This window comes from Osmerus eperlanus, chromosome 27 (assembly GCF_963692335.1).
Source record: "Osmerus eperlanus chromosome 27, fOsmEpe2.1, whole genome shotgun sequence".
Classification (NCBI taxonomy): domain Eukaryota; kingdom Metazoa; phylum Chordata; class Actinopteri; order Osmeriformes; family Osmeridae; genus Osmerus; species Osmerus eperlanus.
Genome location: NC_085044.1, coordinates 1,588,141 through 1,613,496, shown reverse-complemented (window position 1 = coordinate 1,613,496; position 25,356 = coordinate 1,588,141). Strand labels below are relative to the sequence as shown.

The 25,356-nt window shown below is 41.3% G+C and overlaps 1 protein-coding gene across 4 annotated transcripts in view; it reads right to left on the bottom strand.

Moving 5' to 3' along the window:
• Positions 1 to 1,158: 1,158 nt before the first annotated feature.
• ntm (neurotrimin) overlaps positions 1,159 to 25,356 on the bottom strand; it is a 183,666-nt gene continuing 159,468 nt past the window's right edge. For 2 of the 4 annotated variants that reach the window (XM_062453236.1, XM_062453235.1), the window contains 8 exons: positions 24,997 to 25,229; positions 16,900 to 17,025; positions 8,611 to 8,739; positions 7,944 to 8,064; positions 7,312 to 7,463; positions 6,951 to 6,986; positions 4,400 to 4,456; positions 1,159 to 4,020 (listed from right to left, as the gene is read on the bottom strand). In XM_062453236.1, the coding sequence (XP_062309220.1) occupies positions 3,914 to 4,020; positions 4,400 to 4,456; positions 6,951 to 6,986; positions 7,312 to 7,463; positions 7,944 to 8,064; positions 8,611 to 8,739; positions 16,900 to 17,025; positions 24,997 to 25,229 (961 nt within the window). In that variant the 3' untranslated portion in view covers positions 1,159 to 3,913. The remainder of the gene's footprint in view (positions 4,021 to 4,399; positions 4,457 to 6,950; positions 6,987 to 7,311; positions 7,464 to 7,943; positions 8,065 to 8,610; positions 8,740 to 16,899; positions 17,026 to 24,996; positions 25,230 to 25,356) is intronic. The other 2 variants (XM_062453237.1, XM_062453238.1) reach the window with 2 other exon arrangements.

Here is a 25,356-nt window from a genome sequence, read left to right as displayed (position 1 = left end):
AGAAAATTCCTTGTCTGTGCAAACTTTCATGGCGAATAAAACCCATTCTGATTTGCCACCTAGGCCATGCACCCCTGCAGTGATTGCGCTAATTTCGTACTGGAACTGGTGCATGAAAGCGCTTTAAAATATCGTTCATAAACTATTCAGACACTTTTACGTTTGTCCCGTTCATGTGTTTTATACTTAATAAAAATGTATTCTGATTTAGTTTTTCGTCAACCTACACTACCCTAAGCCGTATCCGGCGTCCGCTAGACTAGAGCTAGCCTAGCTCTTTAGCAAACAATTCCACCAGCTAGCCTAATTCAATAACTCAGATTACATCAGCACGATTCGCTGTACTGCAGATAATGTAGGTATCTGCAGGTACAGAGGTTATGTTGTACGTTACATCATGTTTTAGTTGTTTTATTTAACTTAAATCGTTTTAAATTACCGTCTAGAGACACAAAACGAATACGTTATTTACTAGCCATGCCAGTTTTACCTGAACGTTGGGAGGTAGTTGCGACACATACATCTGATTGGTTGACAAACTTGATTGAGTTAAAGCTAGCTATATGACGCAGTTAAACTATTCTTACCAGCAAGGTGCAGCAATGTCACAGGAACGGACCAGTAGGAACCTGGGACATATGTATTCAAATCTTTACGAGATGGCAAACACAAGCAGCATGAAAAATTATCCATAAAATAAATACTTTACACCACAAATATTACTTGTTGACTAGCTTGAACATGCCACATCCAACAAATTCAAACCAAATACATTTGAGTTGGATCTGAATTTCACCATTCAAATTTGAGCAGAAACATTACATTTGGGGATCTGTTTTTTAATTTTATTCATATTTAAATTTTAAAGAGGTGAATTCAAAACCGACGAATTCGGTGGTGTTTACATTTCAATATTAAGTATTCAATGCCTTTTAAAATTCAAAACATTATGTCACTGAAACAAAATTGAGCCAAAAATAAATGGATAAATTGTTTGTCCAGCCAGTTGAGTTCAATGCATTCCACCAGACTTCTGTAATCCTGATAAAAATGTTAAATACATAGGCTACTGTGAATCTCAAACTTCCAATTATGCTGAAGTAGAACAAAATCATGTAAGAGATTACATTAGGGCTCAAAGATGGCTAAAACGAGGCATTTAGATACAACATTTTATTATTGTCAGTCTTAAATATGAACACACAATCGTCAAAAAAAAAATACATGTGAACCAATCTTTTACATTACAGGAGTCAAGTGAGTACCTTGAGTTGACTTGACCAATTGAGCAATTGTTTTATTAGGGAAATGTTTGTGCTAATCATTTGTGATGGATTAATAAGATCATGAAACTCCATCATGTACCTTTGCTAACCCCAAGTGGTTAAGACCCATCTCAACTCAGTGATATCTTAAAATTAAAAATAATTTATTCCCATTGCATATCAAACAAATATCACATCACATCACAAACAGCACTATACTATAGGGTAGGTACAATATAAGCTCAAACTAAATAAAATGATCGAAATAGGTATTTAGAGACGGATGAAGCAGATACTTCCTAGAAGCCCTGAATCCTTTCTGTACATCTGCTTTTGAAACTAAACAAAATTATTACAACTTGTATTGAATCTACCCATAGCATTTTCCTTCAACTTAAGTCCCAAGACAAAGAGAGTAGCTATAGCGTTAACCATCATATCTTAAAACAGACAATATCAGTTCAAATAGCATACTGTATGTGGTGCTGTGGCCAAAATACAAATCTTTTTATTTATTAACATATTTGTTTTAAGGGCTAAGCATTCTGTGCATTGCTGTATCTTCAGTGATATGCGTTAAGATGTTCTCGTTCCTAAACATCAACACTGGCCCCATCATGCAATATGTGAATTTTGATTAAAAAGACAGCATCTATCTTTATCGTAACCACCACTGCTTTGCAAAATCTGTGCCTCTGTATTCTTTTGTGAACCAGATACTCAGACCTGTACATTTGGACAAAGTACTGCATAGGTCTCAAAGCAATCACCCATTAAAGGGAAAGTTCACCCAACAGTCACTTTTACTTGAAACTGCTCACAACAAGGTCTGTGGACTATCTTGAGTAACCGGGTCATGATATCTGGAGAGAGACATTGCTGTCAGGTTTTTCCAAATGTATGTTTTGGGCGCTTTGAGCACCACAAGCAGAGTGCCATCTTGTTCCATTACATTAGAGAGATGGCAGACATCTCCAACCCCTGGAAACTCACAACAAAACAATCTAGATGGATAAACAGCACTACAAGTGAGAGGAAAAATATGTATTTTAGATTTTTGGGTGAACTGTCCCTTTAACCACAGCCAAGCATTTGTCAATGGTCTGTCACCGTTAAGTGTATGTTATTGATGAAATCCACAACTGTTGTGTTTGGTAATATTAAACCCAACACACAAACATTACATTGTTAAGAAGTAGATGATGGGAGATGAACATTCAGGTATCTGACGTACCCTAAATGGAACCTGTAGGATAGTGACGCCACCGCTCATCACGTGATCCGTGAAAACCCTTCTGAATATCGTTTTACGTTTACGTGGCAGTACGCGACACTGTAGGGAGTCTGTCTGGAGATACTGAATGCGTTTAAGACCTCACATTTCACTGTGGCACATGAGCGACAGTCTGGATGAAAGACTGCACAGTCTTAACGTTTCAAATGAGCATGTGTACTTGGCTGTTTAGCAGAACGAAGGGTTTTGCCAAGTCATGGACCTACAACTGCAGCAGGTGGTGTGTTCTTAAGGAGGATTAAGTAGACATACTTATATTGGGAGGTTCAAAACGGTTATATAAATGACTGCCCAATAACCCTCAAAGCCAGGTTATCAACTTACAAAACATCATTAAACAGTGTGGTAGCAGTCTAATTGCTGACGAAAAATGCAAAATATGCATAGTCAGTTCATAGATTGCGGTTGAACACAAACCAACTATAGGTTCTGTTTGAGAGCCAAAGAGTGGAGGACAAAGTCTGCAGTTAACAGTGACGTAGTCTTTGGGTTTTTCTAAACCAACGTTTGTCCCCATGTTTATAATGGACATGGCCTAACTCTGACACACAAATAGTTAAATTAGTAACCATTCACAAGTAACTACAAATAATGTAAATGACATGTCAATATGTTACAACTTAAGAATTATCACCCCGGTTGCTTTTACAAACGGTTGCATGGAAATATATTATTGAAGTTAGATGTTCACATAATAAAAACGCTCATCCATTCTTAACTAGTGGATATACTCAACACCATGAGTATAGCTGTGCCAGCTAAACAGGAATCAAACCAGGCTTGTGCCTAAATAATTACAACTTCATAATATTCCCTTCTTAAAAATAGGAATTAAACTAAGAATAGATTAGCTGAGAAAAAACTTAGAGGGGAAAAAACACAAATCATTGCAGAAAAAGAAACATTTTGACACGTCTTTTTTTCATGACCATAATTGTAATACTTACGTTATGATGGTACATGGAAAAACACATGTAAGGTCATTAGACCTCATGGGGACATCTGTGTTCTTTGCTTACCAATGTACATTTCAGATGCTTGATAATCACCTCACACACTTGCTATAACCTGGTCTCTCATTGAAACTTTGTGATACAAAATGTATAAACAGACTTTCAATAAGTGACACATTTTCAATAAGTGGCAAACCCTAAATCAAACAATTGAATCATACCATAACGGTAAAAAAAAAAAAAGAAAAAAAAAACACATTGTTAAATCTTCAGAAAAAAAAAAAAAGAAAAAGAAAGTGTATGTTACATACTTATTTTATTTAGCGCTTCGACATTATGTAGTAGTTCGGTTTTGCGATTCCACGCGAGAGAAAACACAATCTGCATGAAGACATCCCTCTTCAGACCCTCAGTAGGAAGAGCAGAAAGAGGACAAACACAACACAGTTGTACGTGTGCGTGTGCATTCCCAGAGCCCCGTTGTTTCCATCCTGAACTGTTCTCGGTCCTGCGAAAAAAAGAGAACCAAAATAATACTTGGCCAATTTTACGCAGTCAAGATTGATTTTTCCCATTCTCATGTTTAGACTAGGGGATAGATATATTGACTTGTATCCGCAGATAACAAATGATTTACTGTGTTAGTACTTTCCCAGTAGTCTATAAACCCTCACAAACACTGTCAAACCAAGGAGAAGAATACTCTCTCTTGTAGAATAAAAAACTATTCTCTCACACATCTATTCTCTTACACAACTACTCTCAATAACCTTAGATTTTAGAAGGGTTACGTTTTCTAAGTCAGTGATCTATTATTTTAATTATTCATTGGATGTTTAATCGTTAGATTTGGGTTAAGCGAGGTAATGGTCGTATTATTTACAAACCTGACTGTATTGCATAAGTTTCAGAGCTTGTCAAAGCTAAAGGAGAAGTTGACTCCTCTAGAAAAAAAGGAGACATTCATTTGCAATAAAGGTCAGTGGCAAATGGTGGTTACACCAAAATAAAAAGCAATTTTGCATTCAGCATTATATTGCCCATCATGGCTCCTTCATGTGATTCCTTAACAAATGCAATCCCACCGTAACCTAGCAACCCATCTTTAACCCCCTCCTCCAACTTAATATAGATGGGTGGCCAATATAATTCCACACAAAATTTCAAAAAGGTTGATGGTACATTTGCAAAACTAAACATGAACAGAATCTACATCAGTATTTATTAGTATCATCGAGATCTGTTGAGATAATCAATTCTTGTTAATAACCCCTTAAAGACTAAAGTTTTGGTGAACTCAAAACTAAAAAAGCGCATTCTCAAAGGTGTGATTTTACAGAAAGCTCCTTCTCACTAACAATAAATATCACACTTCGTTAATAGCGCTGCTTAAAGTGCTCCAAGCCCCAACACTGTTTGTTCAGGAACAGATTAATCCTGCAGCTTAATGTTTTAAGCAGGGGTACTTTAGGAGGCAAATTTGCATTGCAACGGCAGCTGTTATCGTCCCTCTTTTGCCGATACGCCTCGTTGACTTGACCTCTTATCATCATCTTATTGTACGATGAAACCTAGACTAGCTGAGTGTTCAGGTCAGCCTTAATTGCAGCTTGGTGTAAACAACCTAATCAACTGCAGGAGAAAAATAATCAGTCTGATAGTTATGGTGGGGCAAGAGGGGCTTTGCCCAAGCGTTTCTGAATGTGCTACAGAGACTGCAATGCTGGTCCCTTACCAAAACTAGATATTTAACGTGAAATAACAAAGCACATCTTCTATCTTTCTTGAGTTTCATGAGTCGGACGATTTCTCTCTTTCGTGACTTTGAAGGGGTCATGTGGTTCACATGGCTAAAGTCCTGTTAAAACAAATATTGCAGCAAACAGGCATTTTGCCTGAGACTGGATTATTTATAATTTTCGCTTTGAAGCTTGGAATACAATGACTTCTAATTTCCCTTGGATTTTATTGAGTTCACTATCTTTTCTTTTGGGACATGTATCCAATTATACTGCCACAGTGGATTAATCCTAATCCTGTATGTGGATAATTAGAATAATAGTGCATTCTAACAATCAAAATCAGAGCCAGTAAGTAAAGTTAAAGGGCCTGGTTTCACTTACTGCAAAAAAAAGAAAAAAAAATAGAAAACATCCAACTGTTTTATTTTGCATCTCAATTTGTGTTTGCTGTTGTTAGGAATACAACCTCACATGAGCCCAGGGTCTAGAACCTTCTCTGTTATCCTCTACAATGTCCAGGAGAGGGACTGCAGATGGCCGTACCAGTGGACGCTCCTCCTAACTACAACCATCACACCCCATAATGCCTACCAACACATCGTTTGTTAAGTATTTGGGGGATTTGGCGTAAAAAATCTTCCACTTTGAATGCCCACTCATCCAGTCAAATCCGTAATAATTGTATTTTACTGTATTGTTTCTCTGTATCTACGTTTCTGTAGCTTTGTACAGTAATGCGTTATTTTCTTATCTTGATTTGAGCTTTGTATCTTTGATAGCCATGTGGTTTTCCAGCATTGCGTTTGAGTTAGATGTGTGACACTGAACTAACATAAGTAACTACCACTACAAGGGACATTCAATACCTGATCTGCCTACTAGTAAACTTTCTACCAGTTAGGCTAACATCTATGGGTGTGGGCCTTGGCAAAAGTAACTGTATGGAGAGCATTCAGTAGCTCTCACTACAATCGCCATCATTCTGTGGTTTCTTCCCAGAAAACCAAATAACTTAGTTACTGTCGCCAAGACGCACATCAAAAGCACACGAACACAGATCCTGACTCACAAAAGGAGAGGTTGGGTGATTTTAATGGATACGTTTCAGACATTTCTAGGATTCACAGACACACAAGTCTCTACTCCCTACACACACACACACACACAACTATTTAACACACAACTCAAACAAATACATTAATATAGAGACAAAATACTTACACAGATGATGATCACATGCAACATTAAGCCATGCAAAAGACAAGACGGTTAAGGTTGATTGAAGAAAAATGGAAAACAGTTAGAAAAGCATTCCTGTTGATTTGGCCATTTCCACAAATGTTTAAATGAGATTCTTCTTCATCAGGAGAAACTAGGGATGCAACATTTCAGAGCAGTCTGAACTCTTTAAACAAAATCAGAAGCAAACAACTGTGTCCAAAAACAGCCGTGCTTCCCAGTGAGTATCTGCACATCTCATGTCTTCAGGCAGTGTGGTACAAATGATCTGGTCCATTTCCTTTACAGGATTACCAACCGAATATCTCTGCCACCTCGGTTTAAGAGGAGAGATGCTCAAAAGGTGCTCCACTGATTTGGGAACCAAATCTAGACTGGGAAAATGGCCGTGTTTATTCATGCTGTTAGTGTACGGTGAGCTCAGGAGTTTAAACACATGCAAGTCCGGAATACTAACCTTGCAATAGTGTTGAGCTAGTGGGCTCAATTACCTCTACAACAGAGTAAAGCAAATATATATATCGATATATATTAAAAAAGCAAAAAAAAACTCAAACATCAAATAAACCTTGGCAGCGTTCTTTGGGATGTCGTAAAAGGCCGGTGAATGCATTAATGGTCAGGCAAGTGTGGTCATTCTGATGTTGATGGTATCATCGATAACATCACCATCATAAATACCATTAAGATAGATTCATGTTCAGAACACATTGTATTCAAATACTGCTTGCAAAGTTAATACTGCTTATAATTGCCTTCTGTTATGTCTATTATACGCTTAGTGCCACTGCAGCTGGACTAGTAACACATGTACTCACCATACAAGAGAAATGTTGTGTTTGAGCTCCCCAGTGTGTTAATGGCGATGCAGGTGAAGTTGCCGTAATCTGATTCAGAGACGTTGAAAAACATCAGTTTGGAGAGATGCCCTAAGTCCTCAATCTCAATGCCATCAAAACCGTTTAGAATCCTAAAAAGGGGACATAAAACAATTATTAAGTTCTTTATTCTGACATTTTTACCTGCAGTAAAGGAACATTGGTATTTCCTTGCTGAAAGGAGTCCAGTACAGCCTTGTATTTATTCAGCTTGTAGAATATTTTATTAATCAGCACAGCATCAAGATACAGTGTACTGACTTTTTACTGGATTCATGATTGTCTTTGACAACTTTCATATTTTGATTAAATTAAGTGTTCACCAGATATGAGGCCTTGTTATTCCATCTCATGGAATATCAAACCGACCATATTGAATTTATGATCAATTATCCAGGCCGATAGTATGTTACAGATTACTTGAGGACGTCTTTAATGTCTCCCTCGATATATAAACATGACCCACAACTGTACTCTGCAGTATCATCACACATTTGACGATGAAATTAACACACATCTACAGTCATTGAGCAGTCTTGAAGCAAATACGCAAAATGAACACAGCCAATCACCTTCTGTCATCTCTGTACCACTCAAAGCTCGCCTCCGGCATCGCATCCGCCTCACACTCCAAAACTCCTTTCTGGCCGAGGGTCACCCCAACATCTCTGCCCTCTGACACGCTGGGGGCGTCTGGAAGAGCAGGAGGGCACAGGGGGGGGGCACGGTTGTCAGAGCAACATGGATGTGAACGATAGGGGAGGGTCACTAAGAGGGTCAATGTGTCAAAGGGAGGGGAGAAGATGGCGAATGACAGAACATTGTTTGTATTCCCTTCAGTCTGTTGACAAAGTGCTGCGGTTCATCAGTTTTTGAATGCTTATGTTGTTTTTTTATGTTTATGTATAATAAAGTACTTTATGTAAGCTTTGGAGATGGATAACCTGGTGCATGGTCTAAATCAGAGCATGTAGTGAAGTGAATAAATCAAAAACATGTCCACTCTTCCAACGTTAAACATATCATTTAGTTTGACTAAGCTTCTACTCTAAACAGACCTGTGATTATTAATGTATGACTAGTTACAATTACATACACACACTTACGTGATTGTTACTAAACAAAATCCTAAGATTCAAAACCGAAACCACAATCTGACTCGACTCCCTCCCTTGTATAAATGACTGAACCAGACATGACTGTACCACACAGACTGGAGGCGAGGCGAGGCTGACTCACAGTTCACCGTGATCTCCACGGTCTGGATGTCAGTGCCGATGTCGTTGATGGCCGTGCATATGTAGGTTCCGGCCTTCTGCCTGGTGATGGAGGGGATCTCCAGAACCTCCTCTTCCGATCCCAGGTCCCCTGAGGAGAGGTGAGGAGGGAGAGGTGAACAGGTTTCCTGTACGTAATCAATAACATGTACCGTACGTTAGATCTTTGGCCTCAACAAATGTTTCCAGGCTTATTTCCCACAGGAGAAGGGAACCAATGTGTATTGGCCATGCATCACCACTCATGTACCAGAACTGCAAACTGGGATGAAACAGCTTTGGAGACGATCATTTTTGCTAGCTCCAACAGCTTTTAACCAAGCCCAGATAATTAATTGATAAGCCAGCTACTTTAAGAAACAGGAAACCTTTTTCAGTGTCTGGCAGCTAACCAAGACCAAAGCTTAAGTCTCAATCAATTGCAGGTTAAACCGGAACATCTACAGTACAATGTTCTGTTGACGTGACGGGTGACAAAGAATCAATCTGTGAAAGATAAGACTGTGTTCCTCCAGTTAAATTCCAGATGCTACAAATCTAAATAATACCTCAAAACAGTCTCCCTCTAAAGATCCATTCAGTTCTTCCCACATGATTTGCTTTTATGGCCATTGTTTTCCTTTAAACACACGTAACAAACCCCACTCCTAGACTGCCACGATTCAGCAACCTAACATTTCCAGAGAAAGACACGACTGGCTGATTAGTGGGAGCGTTCGTGTAACCCTCTACTTCAACCATCATATCAGTGCCAAAACACTCGTGTTCCTGCGTCACTTTCTCTCACATGAAAAAAGTCTACTGACACATCCAGTCGACAAATCAAACACCAAAACCAAGAAAAAAAAGAAAGTGTGTACACTTTTCCCTTGTTTGATTTTAGCTTCGGGGGTAAAGCTAATCCTTCGTGTACAGCACTTAACGTCAAGTACGTGGGCATCCTTTCAGACAACATCAAGGGGGAACAGAAAAGGTCCGCTTCCCCTGTGCCACGGATGACAGTAATAGAATGCGCACGTATTCACTTTGTCAGGTTTCAGAGCGACAGCGACTCGCACCTGGGAGAGGGCTTGATGAGAGGAGTCGCTGCAGAGCTTGCATCAGCTGACAGGAAGCATCGGGAGATCTCCAGAACACACAGGTGCGCGAGTCCCCGCTCTCTCCGTCTCCCTCCCTCCCTCTCACTCCCCTCTCCCTCTCTCTTCTCTTACTCCCTTCTCTCTCTGTCTCCCTCCCTCTTTCTTCTCTCTCACTTCCCTCGCTCACCCCCTTCCTCTGTCTGTTCTTTCAAGGCTACCGTGTCAAATCCAGACACCCACTGCCTCTTAAAACTGGCGGTACTTCTTTTAGGAAGTATAAAGCCACCTGTCACCCCTGGAGGTTCTACGGTCAGGATGCCTCGTTCCACTCACAACAGAAGTTATTAAAATGATTTTTTGATCAGCTATGCTGGTTATACAAATCTTTAGAAATGCCCACACAACTGGTTCAATGCACAAAATACTTCAAGTATTTCTATGAACTCCACCATAATATTTATATATATATATATATATATATATATATATATATATATATATATATATATATATATATATATATATATATATATATAACTACTGAGTTTTAATGAAACTATTATGGAAGGATATGATTAAGAATTGTTACATTATGACTGTTGCTGCTTAATTTTCCTGCAAGTTTCGAACAACAGGGACAAGAGTTTGTTTGGGGTTAGTTACAGGGAGGTATTTAGACATATAGAGGTGCACGACACCATGCCAGACAACCACACACATAACAGCTAATGTACCAGCTTGTTAAGGTTGTGCACAAGGTTTTAATGTAAAAACTACAAAATAAAAACACAAATAAAATAAAAGGAGCTAGTAGGGGCCATGAATGTCAAGACTGGAAGAGGTGTTTACACCAAATCAATGTTCCCTGACGTTTTATTGCCAGTGTATAAAAACCCAGTGTATGGAAGCTTCTCCAACAGCTCTCTGTGTCTTGGAGGGGGGCAAAACCAGGCGTCAGTTTGAAGCTGTATGGCTTGCTTATTGCCCATGCTGGGCTTGTTTGCCCAACGCCTGCTGTGTCAGTAAAGCCAGTGAAAAGATGATGGGAGGTGCCTGAGGGCACAAGTTGACCATCGCAATTTTGCGCGTGGAGAGAGAACGAGAGATCGTTCTCTCAGTCGCGGCAGCGTTTACGAGACATAAACACGCCAAGCTCTCACACACGCGTACACAAACATACTCACCATCTCAAAGTGCTTAAGTATAGAAAGTTTGTTATGCCTGAACAACCATGTTTATAAAAACATGCCTATAGACAGTTTATATAGATAAGGCACATCGGTACAGATCAGGAATTAATTCCATTCTGGAGGAGTAAATGTATAATAATACACATAAGGTAAGAAGTCGTCGAATGATTGCTACACTTCCCTTTCAACAGAACTGGGGGGGAAACGTGGCACCTGTAGGGAACCCATCCATTCAAACCAGGACTGAGGGAGTGTTGTTAAAAGCACAACCTTCTTGTGCCTGTGCCCTCTGTGACACGTGACACACAGAACGAGAGAGGAGGCCACCAGGGAGAACAGAGAGAAAAAGAGAGAGATGGGGAGGGAGAGAGAGGAAGAGAGAATGAGAGGGAGAGAGAGAGGGATGAAAAGAAGAGAGGAGGAGAGTCCCCAGAGTACAGCTCAGCCCCCGCTGGCCTCTCTGTGGGACTTGGAGAGCCAGGTAGCACCCTGCCAATGGGACAGAGAGTGACGACAGTCAAAAAGGATTGAAAACGATAAAAAGATGGAAAGCGATAGGGAAATGTCTACACTGCACTCTCGTGTTCAAAGTTCAAGTCGTTTCACCTTTGATCCAGTTTTGTCCTCCATACAGGGTGCATGCATGTCCTCAACACATAACCTCAACAATATACCATGTTTCCTTCACAAGAAAAACTGAACGAGCCTTTAGAGAGAACATCTACAGATGACTTGGGGAGGTGTGGCACAGCTATTTACCCGATTATCTTGATAGAACTGAGAGGGAGGGGATATGAAAACCAGTGTGAGGAATTTAACGGATGGAATTGCTTTCAGGTGGGATTTGGCACTAACAAAGCCTGTTGCTTTATTGTTCACAAGCTCCTCCTCTCACCGTGGCATTTCACAGAGGGGTTGCTGCAGGTGGCAAATATGCAGATGTCGAATTTATACCGTGTTTTTTCCCCCTCGGTTGATTGTGAGCCTTGGAGATATAGCATTTTATAACGTGCTTTGAAGTCTCTGGTCTTCTTTGATGAAAACAAACAGAGAGGCATAAATATGGCTCGGGGTTTTCAGCGCTGAATGAACTGTAATAAGACAGTACTGTATCCATTCTCTCTTTTACTTAGACGGTTGCGACTGCGGAGAACTCGTTCTGACAGCTTCTCTTTGATTTGACCCTTCACCATCATCACGTCTCTTTTCTGAACTTACAATCCGATATGAAAACCATAGCTGTCACTAATGTTGGGGGGGTTACATATTCTTAGACATTTTTAGCTACATCGTGAGTTTCTATGAGTAACCTGTGGATGGTAAGAATGGAGAATTAATAAATATTCAAGTGAAACGAACCTCGTCACTCCTGACCTCTCTTCCGGTAACCAAGCATTTCTTGTCGCTCACACTTATTTCTCTGTGTTTAGACAGGTGCGTTCTCTCTAACATAGTTAGCAATCTTTGCTACTTTCAAGGCAACCATCTCTCTTTTACTGAAACTCCATCTTTTTCCCCATCCAACACAAAAGCTTTGCTCAGGTAGATGTACTGCATCAGGTGTGCATTACATTCCTGGCGAAACGCGCTATGGTTTGTGAACCTGTGGTGAAAACATTCAGGTATGTGAGCTGGCTAGGTAGTCACAGCTTCCTCTGAATGGATGGGAGCTGGTTGTATTTACAGACAAATTTATCACATGCATTACATTTATCAAATCCACATTTCCTCTCCCTGACCATGACAATCCAAGGTCGTAAAGGTTTCTAGCGAATAAACTTTCCTGCAAACTCTCCTCCACGAGAAACTAATCAAATGCCAGTGAGCTCCGCCAATTTACATTAAGCTCTCAGGCAACGCCAACATTACGACTTCAATGAATATTTCCAATCAAGTGTGCCGACTCGATTTTGGTGGGATTCCACGGCGACCATATCGCTACCCGTCATGTTTGTATATATTAATTTGATGTGGGTGTGACAGGGTTCCGCGTCCAGACCCTGACAGACGTGGCAGTCAGGTAGCGGAGCAGGGGGAGACGCGTGGAACTCCTCTCATCCAGAACCAGCCTCTGAGCGGTCTACCTGGGATACAGCCCCTCCCCTCATCCAGAACCAGCCTCTGAGCGGTCTACCTGGGATACAGCCCCTCCCCTCATCCAGAACCAGCCTCTGAGCGGTCTACCTGGGATACAGCCCCTCCCCTCATCCAGAACCAGCCTCTGAGCGGTCTACCTGGGATACAGCCCCTCCCCTCATCCAGAACCAGCCTCTGAGCGGTCTACCTGGGATACAGCCCCTCCCCTCATCCAGAACCAGCCTCTGAGCGGTCTATCTGGAATGCAGCCGTCAGCAGCAGGATAACACAAGAGCCCAGCCAGGGGTATCTAGGGAATCAGGTGACTGAGCGGTTAGGGAATCGGGCTAGTAATCACAAGGTTGCCGGTTCGATTCCCCACCGTGCAAAATGACGTTGTGTCCTTGGGCAAGGCACTTCACTCTACTTGCCTCGGGGGGAATGTCCCTGAACTTACTGTAAGTCGCTCTGGATAAGAGCGTCTGCTAAATGACTAAATGTAAATGTATACCATCAGTCCTCACAAACACACACACACACACACACATCTGATAGATCACAGCAACACACAAATACACACGCACCAGGCATATGCACATGCCTGATACACAACCGCAACACACACCACGCTCAAACTCCGCTCCACTGGCAAACATTTATTTATGTTTTCTTTTTTTTCTCCCCTGCCATGCTGAAAGACCTTGTAATAACTGGACCTGCACTGAACCCCCTCAAGCTACTGGAGAGAGAACAGGAAAGCTGGAACAGGTGTGGTAAGATTACAGCTCTGAGTGTTGGCTGTGCTGAAAAGTAGGTATACTTTTTGGTGGGGGGTTATGAGATATCACAAATACTTTTTGTTAAAAGATGCATTTCTTAACCTGAAGTAAACCTTTGGATCGGTTCATGCAATTCTATAGAGGAGTAGTATGTTGCAGGAGAGACTATTTATTTACATTTGTCTTTGGTTCTGTATTTACCCTGTGACCTTAAGTATTCTATAGGCCACCGCTGCTGTTTAGTTGGTTTTGATTTGAGCAGAGCAAAACTTTTCTTGCATTTCAAAAGCTTCTTTCAGTTGGGGATTGTTAAAATGTATGAAAAATATTAATATACATGTCAGAGCTTGTATTCTGATCGTGGAGAGCATTGAGAAAGGAAAATTAGATATTTTGATAAACGCAAAACCTCTGAAAGCAGTTTGATTTATATGGAAATGGTTTCCATGAGTTTTCCTGTTTTCTATTCAAATCCATTGCTTTTGATGTGGCAAACTATCAACTCCCACGAAGAACAAACTAGAACAAATCTAGAAGTTGTCTAATGTCCCAGAGTTGATTGGAACTTGAAATCATAAGGGAGGAGCAGTGAGTAATTCCATGCTATGTTTTAAGACAGCGTGGTTTGTTGTTAATTCCCTACGAATGGTTGGATATTAACGTCATACCTATGATTGTACGGGCATGTTTTCAGGTGGGCTGCGTCTTAATCTAAAACTTGTAATTCTATGGAAAAAAAAAGTAATGGATGTTTGAAGCACTAAATGCTGAAATTGATACGGTACACTCCCCTTACCATGACAGTGCAGAGCAACACGTTGCTAAATCTCCTTTCTCACTGTCAAATAGAGGCCTGTTATCATCCAGATTATGTAACAGCTCACCAAAGGATTCTTTTGACAGTGTGCGTGACTCAATCACTCCTAGAAAATTGAGCAAACAATGATGGATGGTACCTACAAATGTCCTAAGGTATGTAATAGAGAGAATACTCGGAAACGGCTTCAAGTGTCTCCTTCCCCAACGTGTGAACACCAAGCAAGCTCAGATGAGAAGGATGACCCCAGGAACAGGTAATGGAATTTTAATGGGGCGCACTTGTCCACAAAGAACCCACAATGTATGTACGGGGTATTATAAAGTAAATTTGCTGTTTCTGATTCTCCATATGCTGCATGTGTGGGGCGAGTGATGAGACTATCGAAGAGAATAACTGAATAAGCAGCTTTTGGTAATTAGACAGAATGGAATCTACTTATTTGTTCAGCTGGAACACCAAGCTCTGGTATCAAGGAGACAGGTTTGAACTTCCAGCTGTGGTGCTACACAGTGTTCCAATAGCTGTAATCTCTTTTATCCACAAAAGTGATCCCCTGTAAACTTGGAATACATAAATACGGGGAAGATAAATTGATTTGGGAACAAAAACTGGATGTTCTAAAATGAGCTTGATCCAAATATTTAAACCTATGGAGAATTCAGTTAAATTCCAATAGATCATTAATGTAAAACAACACACATGCAGCATGTTCTATGCTATGGTATTTCATGTAAAAAAAAATCAGTAGTCGTGAAATAGTGATTTTTACAAACCCTTTGACTCCAACCAGGGTATTCGCAAGGCACTCATCAGGCTACAACTGGCGGTTTTCATTCTCTTGGGGTCAATAACATGTATTATCATCTACTGATTGACACAAAGTGAGGTCGTAATTGCCTGGTAAACACATGCACGTCCTAGAATCTAGCCGAGGCAACCATTCTCTGTTGCCACGGGCACTGCTAGTGACAGTTGATCTTTTCAGCGCGGGCCTGCACAATTACGGCCTCTCCGCCAAAAACACCCGTCGCTTTTACAAATGGAAGCCCATCACAGGCCTCTCTTCCTCACTTATCTCCTTACAGACAGGGCAGTCACATCCTTGTCCTATTAACATTTCAATTCCCAGATGTTTGTAGGGACACAAAGGAGAGGGAGAGGAGACTGCTGGCTCACAACGGTCCTTTGGAGAGCGTTACTCGTTACGAATTCAAGACTCATTCAGCTGGTTAAGCGTGCGCATATCGGGAGGAGGACAGCCGTTCGTTTGTTTTTCACATTCTTCCACGGAGATCAGGAACTGTATTCAAATATATTGAATTTGGAGTTGAATAACAATCAACTCCAAGGTGGACATCATGGCTAAGCGCTCATCTGTAACAGTTGTCTATGCTCACAGATTTGAAGTACGTGAAACACTGCGTTTACCTCAGCCCACCGAAACATCTACTCAATTATCCAAATTAATTAGCCCAAACCCAGAGGTTAGTTTCTTCCCTTACATCTCATTACTCTGAAATAATGATTATGAGACAGGTAATGACAGGTAATGAGCTCTTTCAAAAGTAGAGTGATGCAGTTCACTGGAGGTCACTCGTGTCGGCAGAGAAACACGAGAGGTGAGTACAGTAAACAGTAGCAAAAGGTACACAAGCAAGACAGAAACTGAAATGGGTGTGAGAGGTAATGAGGAGTGAGCAATAAAGGTTAAGTTGAAGGTAAGAGAGAGAATGTGTGTGTGTGTGTGTGTTTGGGGAAGGCGGGGCTAAGTAAAAGATGCAAGTTGGAGTAACAGTCAAGAGGACATGACATGTCTAACATTGGTTTGGCTTCGGGTTCAGTCCTATCTGAGGGAGAGATCAGCTTCCAGCTGAGAGAGGGGTTCAGTCCTACCTGAGGGAGAGATCAGCTTCCAGCTGAGAGAGGGGTTCAGTCCTACCTGAGGGAGAGATCAGCTTCCAACTGAGAGAGGGGTTCAGTCCTACCTGAGGGAGAGATCAGCTTCCAGCTGAGAGAGGGGTTCAGTCCTACCTGAGGGAGAGATCAGCTTCCAGCTGAGAGAGGGGTTCAGCCCTACCTGAGGGAGAGATCAGCTGCCAACTGAGAGAGGGGTTCAGTCCTACCTGAGGGAGAGATCAGCTGCCAACTGAGAGAGGGGTTCAGTCCTACCTGAGGGAGAGATCAGCTGCCAACTGAGAGAGGGGTTCAGTCCTACCTGAGGGAGAGATCAGCTCCCAACTGAGAGAGGGGTTCAGCCCTACCTGAGGGAGAGATCAGCTGCCAACTGAGAGAGGGGTTCAGTCCTACCTGAGGGAGAGATCAGCTGCCAACTGAGAGAGGGGTCCGGTTTCCCACCAGCTTGACACATCAGGGTGACGTCCGCGCCTTCGTTGACCACGAGATCCTTCGACAAGTTGATGATTTGGGGTGGCACTGTGGGGAAGAATAGGCAAAATATACATTTACATTTAGTCATTTAGCAGACGCTCTTATCCAGAGCGACTTACAGTAAGTACAGGGACATTCCCAAGGACACAACGTCATTTTGCACTGCCGGGATTTGAACTGGCAACCTTCAGATTACTAGCCCGATTCCCTAACCGCTCAGTCACCTGACTCCTACCTATATGGCTCAGATACTTAGATAGACTGATCCTGGCACAAACGCGGTATAGATTAATACAACACATCAAGAACGCTTCTAGAGAGCAGAAGTGTACAAACGCATTCCTGTATAACTGTTCAGGCTTCCTCTGACTTACTGAGAGGTCAACGCTATCCTGCCTCAACCCAACCATCACCTCAATCAAAATATGATCGTGGCATAGGCTTGTTCACCTGGAGGGAATCTGGCTTATTAAACACTCCTTGCCTTTTGGCCTGGGTGCACATGGTTGCCCGCTAACCTGCAGTACACTTGCAGATACACTGGAAAAATCAAATCATACAGTAATGAACTCCAGGCGTTTCAAGGCAGAACTGAGATGTTATTACTTGCACAGCGTGACAGGAATCATACAGTCTGATGAGTCCTGATTTTCTCCTGACACCTTCATATGAGATGAAACCAAGAGTTTTAACCCTTAACTGTCATCTTTAGGCTTAAAATAACCGATTTCCTCTAAACAACAAAGCCTTCTTGACGATACATTTTTCTTTCAATGTCAAACATCGAGACTTTTGATAACCTTATTGTATTGGGGAGCCGGGAGGGGGGGGGGGGGGGGGGGGTAAAGAGACACGCTATTTGTTATTCATCAAAACTTTATCGGGGCCAAAACAGTGCCTTGTACTATTTATTTCTTTCCATCTCTTAGACTTGCTTTGGTGGTGGTTGGATACGACTGAGAAATGTGACCCTGGTCGGTGTCCAAATGTGAATAAGGTTTATCCACCGGTCCATACATATACTTTCACTATAGACGCAACAACTTCAATAATTCGCCTTCAAGAAACACGGAGGCATATGCTGCAATTCTAAAAAATCAGAAAGCACAAATATCACCCAGTCCTCGAGCCCAATTTAAGTGATTTTGAAGGAAGGTCCTGAGAGATGTTTTGTTAATGAAGCAAAACAAACTGAACAATTTACTATTATTATTTGCAGTGTAAATTTGTTCAGTTGTTGGTACTTGTAAGTGAAAATGTCCACAATTTCTCTGTTGCTTTGGATAAAAGCTTTGACTAAATGAATACAACTGAAGAAGGTCAGTTTATCAAAGGCATGTTCTATTTCTTTATCCATCATGAATGGAGGTTTCACATGAAGGACAGACAGGTCATTCACCACAAACAAAATCCAACATGTACTTTTTCATCCCTATTGACAGCAAGGTGACTCCCAAACAGAGCCTTCAAATGTTTTGAAAGATGTGTATATTTGTTGGTCCTCTAAATCAATGATTTCCATTTTTGAGAGAGAAACCAACAATATAATTATAATGGCAGCAGTAGCAATATCAAATTAACATGGATAACGTAGATTGCTGCAATCCTTTTGAATAAGCAGTTAAAGGGCTATGGCAAGGTCTTATCCTTTGGTATAATTTATCCTTGCAGAGCAACTTTCACAATGTGACCACCATATGTGGAGAAGGCTACAGTATCAGATTATAAAACAGATTATATACAGTCGGTACACTGTGTATAATGTATATGGACGTGTGATCGGTTTTACCTAAAAGCTGAGGTCATATTTAGCGTTTGTAAGCCTTTTGGAAGTGAAATGAATAAAAACGATTAAGTCTTATTAGAGAAAACCTTGAGTCTGTATCCGTCTGAAGAAAGAAATGCACATTGTGAGAAATTCAATTTCAAGTGAGCCAACATGAACACATTGTATTGTTCCTGAAAGGTTTTTCAGACGTTCAGTAAAAAGAAAGCATATATCCAAGAATAAAGGAGGATAATAACACCCCAGACTCAGGATTCATGTAAAGAAAGCTTGATAATGAATACAAAGTGGAATAAAAAAGTAGCTGTTAACTTTTCTTATCCTCCTCACATCCTGACGTTATCAATGTGCATTCTTCTGGCGAAAAACACAGAGCATAGCCACAAACTCCAATGAAGTTAACATCAAATAAATTCACCAACATCTTAATCTCCAGATATGTATAGTATAACTGTACTCACATAGCATATATGCAAATAGTATATACTTTATATAAACATTATCCAACTGTAAATACATCAAATGCTATTCTACTGCAAGTAAAAAACACTTGTAAACCACAATATCTGTCTTTCAAGCATCCATCATGCGCTTAAAGAGAAGAATGTGTGAAAGTTAACTATTATGAATGGTTAACTGAAGTCGATCCTCATCTCTCCGACAGCCTGTCAGATTGTGAAAAACGTTGCATTTTCAAAGCAACACGACACACCCTATGAACTAGATCTAACTGCTGCATCACTGTTTCAATCTTCTTATTGTCCCATAGGACTAGTTTCGCAGGACTCTCTGACATTAATAATGTATTACATGTTAACATAATCCCTGTTTCTACCCTTATAAATGACAAAGCACCCACAAAGTTAATTATTTAGATGTTATGTCTGCTTATTTGTTATTTCCCGTTACTGATTTTGACCTTGGGCCTTATCCTAGAGGCAACAATTTAGGTATTTGTGTTTGGGGAAATTTTAAACCTATGTCTCCAATGTTTTACTCTAGTTTGCTTAAATATTAATGTTTGACTCTTGAGGACATTATCATAAAACAACACTAAAGGAGATTGAAGGTGCTAACTTGATCATTCATCCCCTCCAAAATGAATTCAACAATGCCAAATTGGCATTACAATCGCAGTTGACTTCAGTTTGTCAACAAACATCACTAAATCTATTGAGACAGACAATAGTTCAATTACTTCAAACGTATTCAGCCTTTCAATGGAATTCTTCTATCTTTACCAACCACATTTTCCAGGCACGAGGATAACCGTTCATGTCTACAGAACCCATTTTTAAACCCAATAAAATGCTTACTGCAAGGGACTTTTCCTTTTATATTGCAGTCTGTCACACTGCCAGAAAAACATCCTGCATAGTGGGTTACCACTAGATTGGTATTCCATTGCTGCCATATTAGGTAAAGCATGTTAAATTGCATTTTAATAGAGCTGTACCCTCCTATCACTTTTGATGGGGTATTGCAAAGCTTCAAAGACTTCCCTGAGTCAACAGGCTGCCATGCTGAATTGAAATATTTTGCTATACAGTATGGCTGCCTAGTTCTAAGACTGAGGCTATCAATGGGTTCCTACACTGAGAGCTACAGGAGGAAAGATACAGTAATTACAAAGATTGAGATTTTCTAAAAACATCATGTGGGTTCTTCCTGACATTATGAAGTGTAGTCAGCAGTACATAATCTAATCTTACAAGGTTGTATTAACTCCTGAACAGTCTGACAAACGCTGGGTAGAACAGCTGACCGAACCGATAGCAATAAGTCGTTCCCATTCATTTACACCAATTACATAGTAGAAACTCCCCATTAAAACATGTCAGGAACTATTTTATTCATGTTGCCATTATACTCAGTTTCAGATCAAACTAGAAAAGAAGTGACAACAAGGAAGACACAAGCAACCACAAGAAAATCAACACAATTATTTTTATTTTTTTATAAATCAGACAATAGTGATCTCCAGCTGGACAACATTGTTGTGTCTCGTGTAAATGTCAGATGATTTGACATTCAAATTATGACCTCTTGAAGGCATTGATTTACATGCAAATTCTGTAATCAGGCAATGCAGATTAGCTGCATGTAATCTGATGCAGTGTGCCACCCACAGAAAACCAGTCTGGTTAACTCACAGAGCATGACACAGAAGTAATCCTACGTTTTACCAACACTCCTTCTCAATGTCGATCACACTGATGTATCTCAGACTTGACTTGTGAGAATGCAGCTTGCGTGGGAATAATACATGCACTATCTCAAATATAATCAATTACATTTACATTTAGTCATTTAGCAGACAATCTTATCCAGAGCGACTTACAGTAAGTACAGGGACATTCCCCCGAGGCAAGTAGGGTGAAGTGCCTTGCCCAAGGACACAACGTCAGCCACCTGACTCCCTATTAGTTCATCGTGAAATTATCATTCAGCAAGTCAGAGCTCTGCAGAGGTTAGTTTACGCTACTAATTGCAGTATTGTTACAGATTTATTTGACAGAATATGCACTGGGAAATACTACTGGTACAGTTGAATTGTGATTCCTTTTGATAATTAAAATTCTATTAATCTCTGATCTTGCGTTTCAAAAGTTGCTTGGGGGATAACTTTAGCATTTACCCGGTGCCCCTAAACGATGTAAAAAAGCAGAATAATGGGGGTGAGACTCCTTTCAAGTTAAGACAGGGAAAGGTACCATGAGCTGCAAACATGTAGGGAATCAGGTGGCTGAGTGGTTAGGGAATCGGGCTAGTAATCTGAAGGTTGCCAGTTCGATTCTGGCCGTGACGTGACGTTGTGTCCTTGGGCAAGGCACTTCACCCTACTTGCCTCAAGGGAGAATGTCCCTGTACTTACTGTACGTCGCTCTGGATAAGAGCGTCTGCTAAATGACTAAATGTAAATGTAATGTATATGTAAAGGCAAGGAAATTTGAATCAATCAGATATGCAACTTCAAATAACTTCTAGACTTGCCACCTAAATGTGGATGCTAGCAGGTACTGTACAGAACACAAAACAAAAATAAGCTTGCTCAAATACCCCGAGGCACACCTGCAACTACTCAAAGATACATTTCAAGTCTCCAAATCTCAAATCATTGACAAGTCTCTGGTGAGAGGAGCTAATTCCAGCCTCCAGGTTACTTCCGCCTAAGCTAACATGATCACAGCAGCGTAGGTGTACATGACAGCACACTGCCGGACCCATGCATCATCAGGAGAACTGCAAACACACAAAGGCCTTCGTCAGCTGTCCTGTGCGTTCAGCAGCGTAACTGTACCATTAAAAAGACACGTGACTATGTAACTGCCACTTACAGATCATCTTGTGCATAACATCATGTGCTTCTGGGTCATCTCCAAGGCGAATTTAAATGCCATCGCCAGATTCGAGCTTTCAACAGTAAATAAATGTTTGAATACATAACGCATGGGGTGTCTTTGATGTCTAAAACTAATTATGTTTCTCAGGTGATGCAACTGCTTGTCGTCTGACACAGAGATGCAGAGCGGTGACTGTGGTGCCTTGCGGTTGTGAAGCTGCAAACTCCTAATCCGCTGCAACACCTAGAGCAGAAGCCTCGCAGCATGCCATGTTGTAAAACGATGACGACATCGATCCCTGGAGACAAGTCAAAACTAGAAGTTTCATTAAATGTGCTCACCTTGAAAGCATTAAAAGGTATAGGCAATGAAAATGTCAGAGAGCACAAATGCCATCTCTGATTTGAGGTAGCGGCTTTGATTTACATGTAATTGAAAACAATTTGTGGATGATCTATTTGCCAAGGCAAACATTGCATTAATTTAATTAAGGTAATGTATTTCTTTATTACAAAGATAATTTCTCTATAGTCAAAAGGACAGGCAGCTTGATTGAATGGCCTGTGATTCACAGTATTTCAGACAGTTAGCATACAGCAAATTCCAAGCCAAATAATAAGGTATGATGTGCTAACAACAATCACTGACAGGTGTGTCATTTTGAAAGAAAATTATCTCACTGTATTATAATATGATATTAAGTGGCCAAGTTACTGTCATCCACCTGTAATCTGATGGGAAAAAATGACAGTGACAAATATTAATTGATATGAAAGGCAATGCTTCGTTTGGTGGGTGGGAAGGTAGGCTAGGCTCTCGCACGTTTCCAATTCTCTCCCGGAGAAAACATGTTTTGTGTGTGGGTTGTAAACACTCAAGATGAGATGCCTCTGTCACCCTCTTATCAATAGAACCTGCTACAAGGCTGCAAAGCAAGCTTCAATAAGATAGCAAATGATTTCATTCTTCACATCCTGTTTGAGAGAAATATGTGAGGCGTGAGATGGTGGCTTGAGAATGCAGAGCCGCTGTATGTCTGACCTTTTCTGTTGAAGTGTTCGGGCGTACTCCCAATCAACCGACTATTCTGTCTTCTTTGAGTTACCAAGGCAACGTTTCTTTTATCTATCTCTACAGGTTTTGTCCTGTCTTGGTTGAATGCTTAACTGTTCATAACTAATAGCCAAATGAAAGGGGGGGGGGAATGTAGGAACAGGCCTAGTTGGTAGCGTGTCTTTTTCACTGGCAGCAGGGAAGCAATCAAGAGGCTGTTAAATAACGAGGCCAACCCCCTATTGAGGCAGTTCCACTCACCGCCGGGTTAACACGTGACTCTCTGTACTTTTTAATCTGTCTTTTAATTAGAATTAACAAAAAAAAATAAAAAAATAACCACACACTTGTCTGATAGGACTTCAGTCAATTAACTACACAATGATCTGAGGATTCCAAGATGACAGATTTAGATAAAGATCAGCGATGTTGTACAGGCCGATGATACAGTCTGTATGGGGCTTCGCTATCACAGTATCTAATCACGAGAAGGGAAACGTGCTAAATGTGTGTTATTGGCTGGAAATGGTAATCTCCTTTCTTGTTTGTGTACAAACCCTGAACCAACAAACTACACTCCACAACCCACAATCTACCGGAGATGGAAACGATTTATTTCATGATTAGTTATTTGCTGATGAGCTTAAGCTGGAAAGGAACCCTAACGCCCACATATTAAGAGTCATCAGAATCCAAACAGACCCGGTTGGCAAATACAGTGACACACCATGCATTGCTTTATTATTCGATGTTATTCAGAAGTGAAATAATAAGGTGGACATCTGTAAACTTGCTTGAATGTTTTTTTGTTTAACTTTCATTTTGATCACAGAACGAGTCATCTTTTCTTATGAGTGACAGTGTCACTGAAATGAAGCAATTTAGCTTCGGCACTCCGCCACAACATCAGCCCTGCAGAGAGAACACCCCACGACATAAAGAACGAACAATCCCAGCTTTGTCTTCCAACTACCCCAAACTAAACATCGCCCACAGCGTCCGGGGGAAAAAGACAACAGCACACTGCATTCATTTGACTTTCACTGTCAAGACACATGGGAATTTATGAATAGACAAGCCATTAAAAGAAGCTGGGTAGAAAATTTGCCTTAAGACCCGGAGCACTCTGCCCCCTTAGCAGCTTGTTCCGCCCCCACGCTCCAATACTCCGAAATGACAGCGTCATCAATCAAATTCACTCAGGATCCACTGATTACAAAAAACACAGCATCACTGAGGACCAATATCATTGGTCACCCCTAATCAGACTATTATCCACTTCATCAGAACATATGGCTCAGAAAATCTTGTAATTAGGTTTAGTGGATTGAGACAAGGCCCTGTGCTGGTGAATTTAGTCTCAAAATTACATTTAAGAGTTTCACAGACCATGCAGTCATCCCCTAAGCCTAATAGAGAGAGACAGATATATATAGAGAAAGACAGAGAGACATAAATATATGTAGAGAGACATGGACAGACAGAGCGAAATATATAGAGAGACAGACAGAGCGACAGATAGAGAGAGACAGACAGACAGACAGAGAGAGAGAGACAGACAGACAGAGACAGACAGACAGAGCGACAGAGACAGACAGACAGAGCGACAGACAGACAGACAGAGTGACAGACAGAGCGACAGACAGACAGAGCGACAGATAGAGACAGACAGAGCGACAGATAGTGACAGACAGAGCGACAGACAGACAGAGATACAGACAGAGCGACAGACAGACAGAGATACAGACAGACAGACAGAGATACAGACAGACAGAGCGACAGACAGACAGACAGGCAGACAGGCAGAGACAACCCACGAGCGTGTTTGTTTACCTAGCACGAGCACGTGCACCGATGTGGTCCGCGGCCGGCTGCTCGTCTGGACGGCGCACACGTACTGGCCCTCGTCGCTCGTGTCCACGTCCTCGATCTTGATGGTGAACTCCTCCTGGCTGAAGGTCACCAGGCTCACCCTGGGGTCCACAGACCACTTGTCCTCGCCCGCGTACAGGATGCTGGAGCGGTTGAGCCAGGCGGTGTGAGTGACCACGTCCCCCTGCGGACACCTGCGGAGGGGGCGGAGGCACGGGGTGAGTGGACGTTAAGTGGTGGGACGACCGTGAGAGAGATGAAGCGCTAAAACGGCCACTGGGAGCTCATCACCGGGTATTGTGGGAGAACCATGTAGGCTGA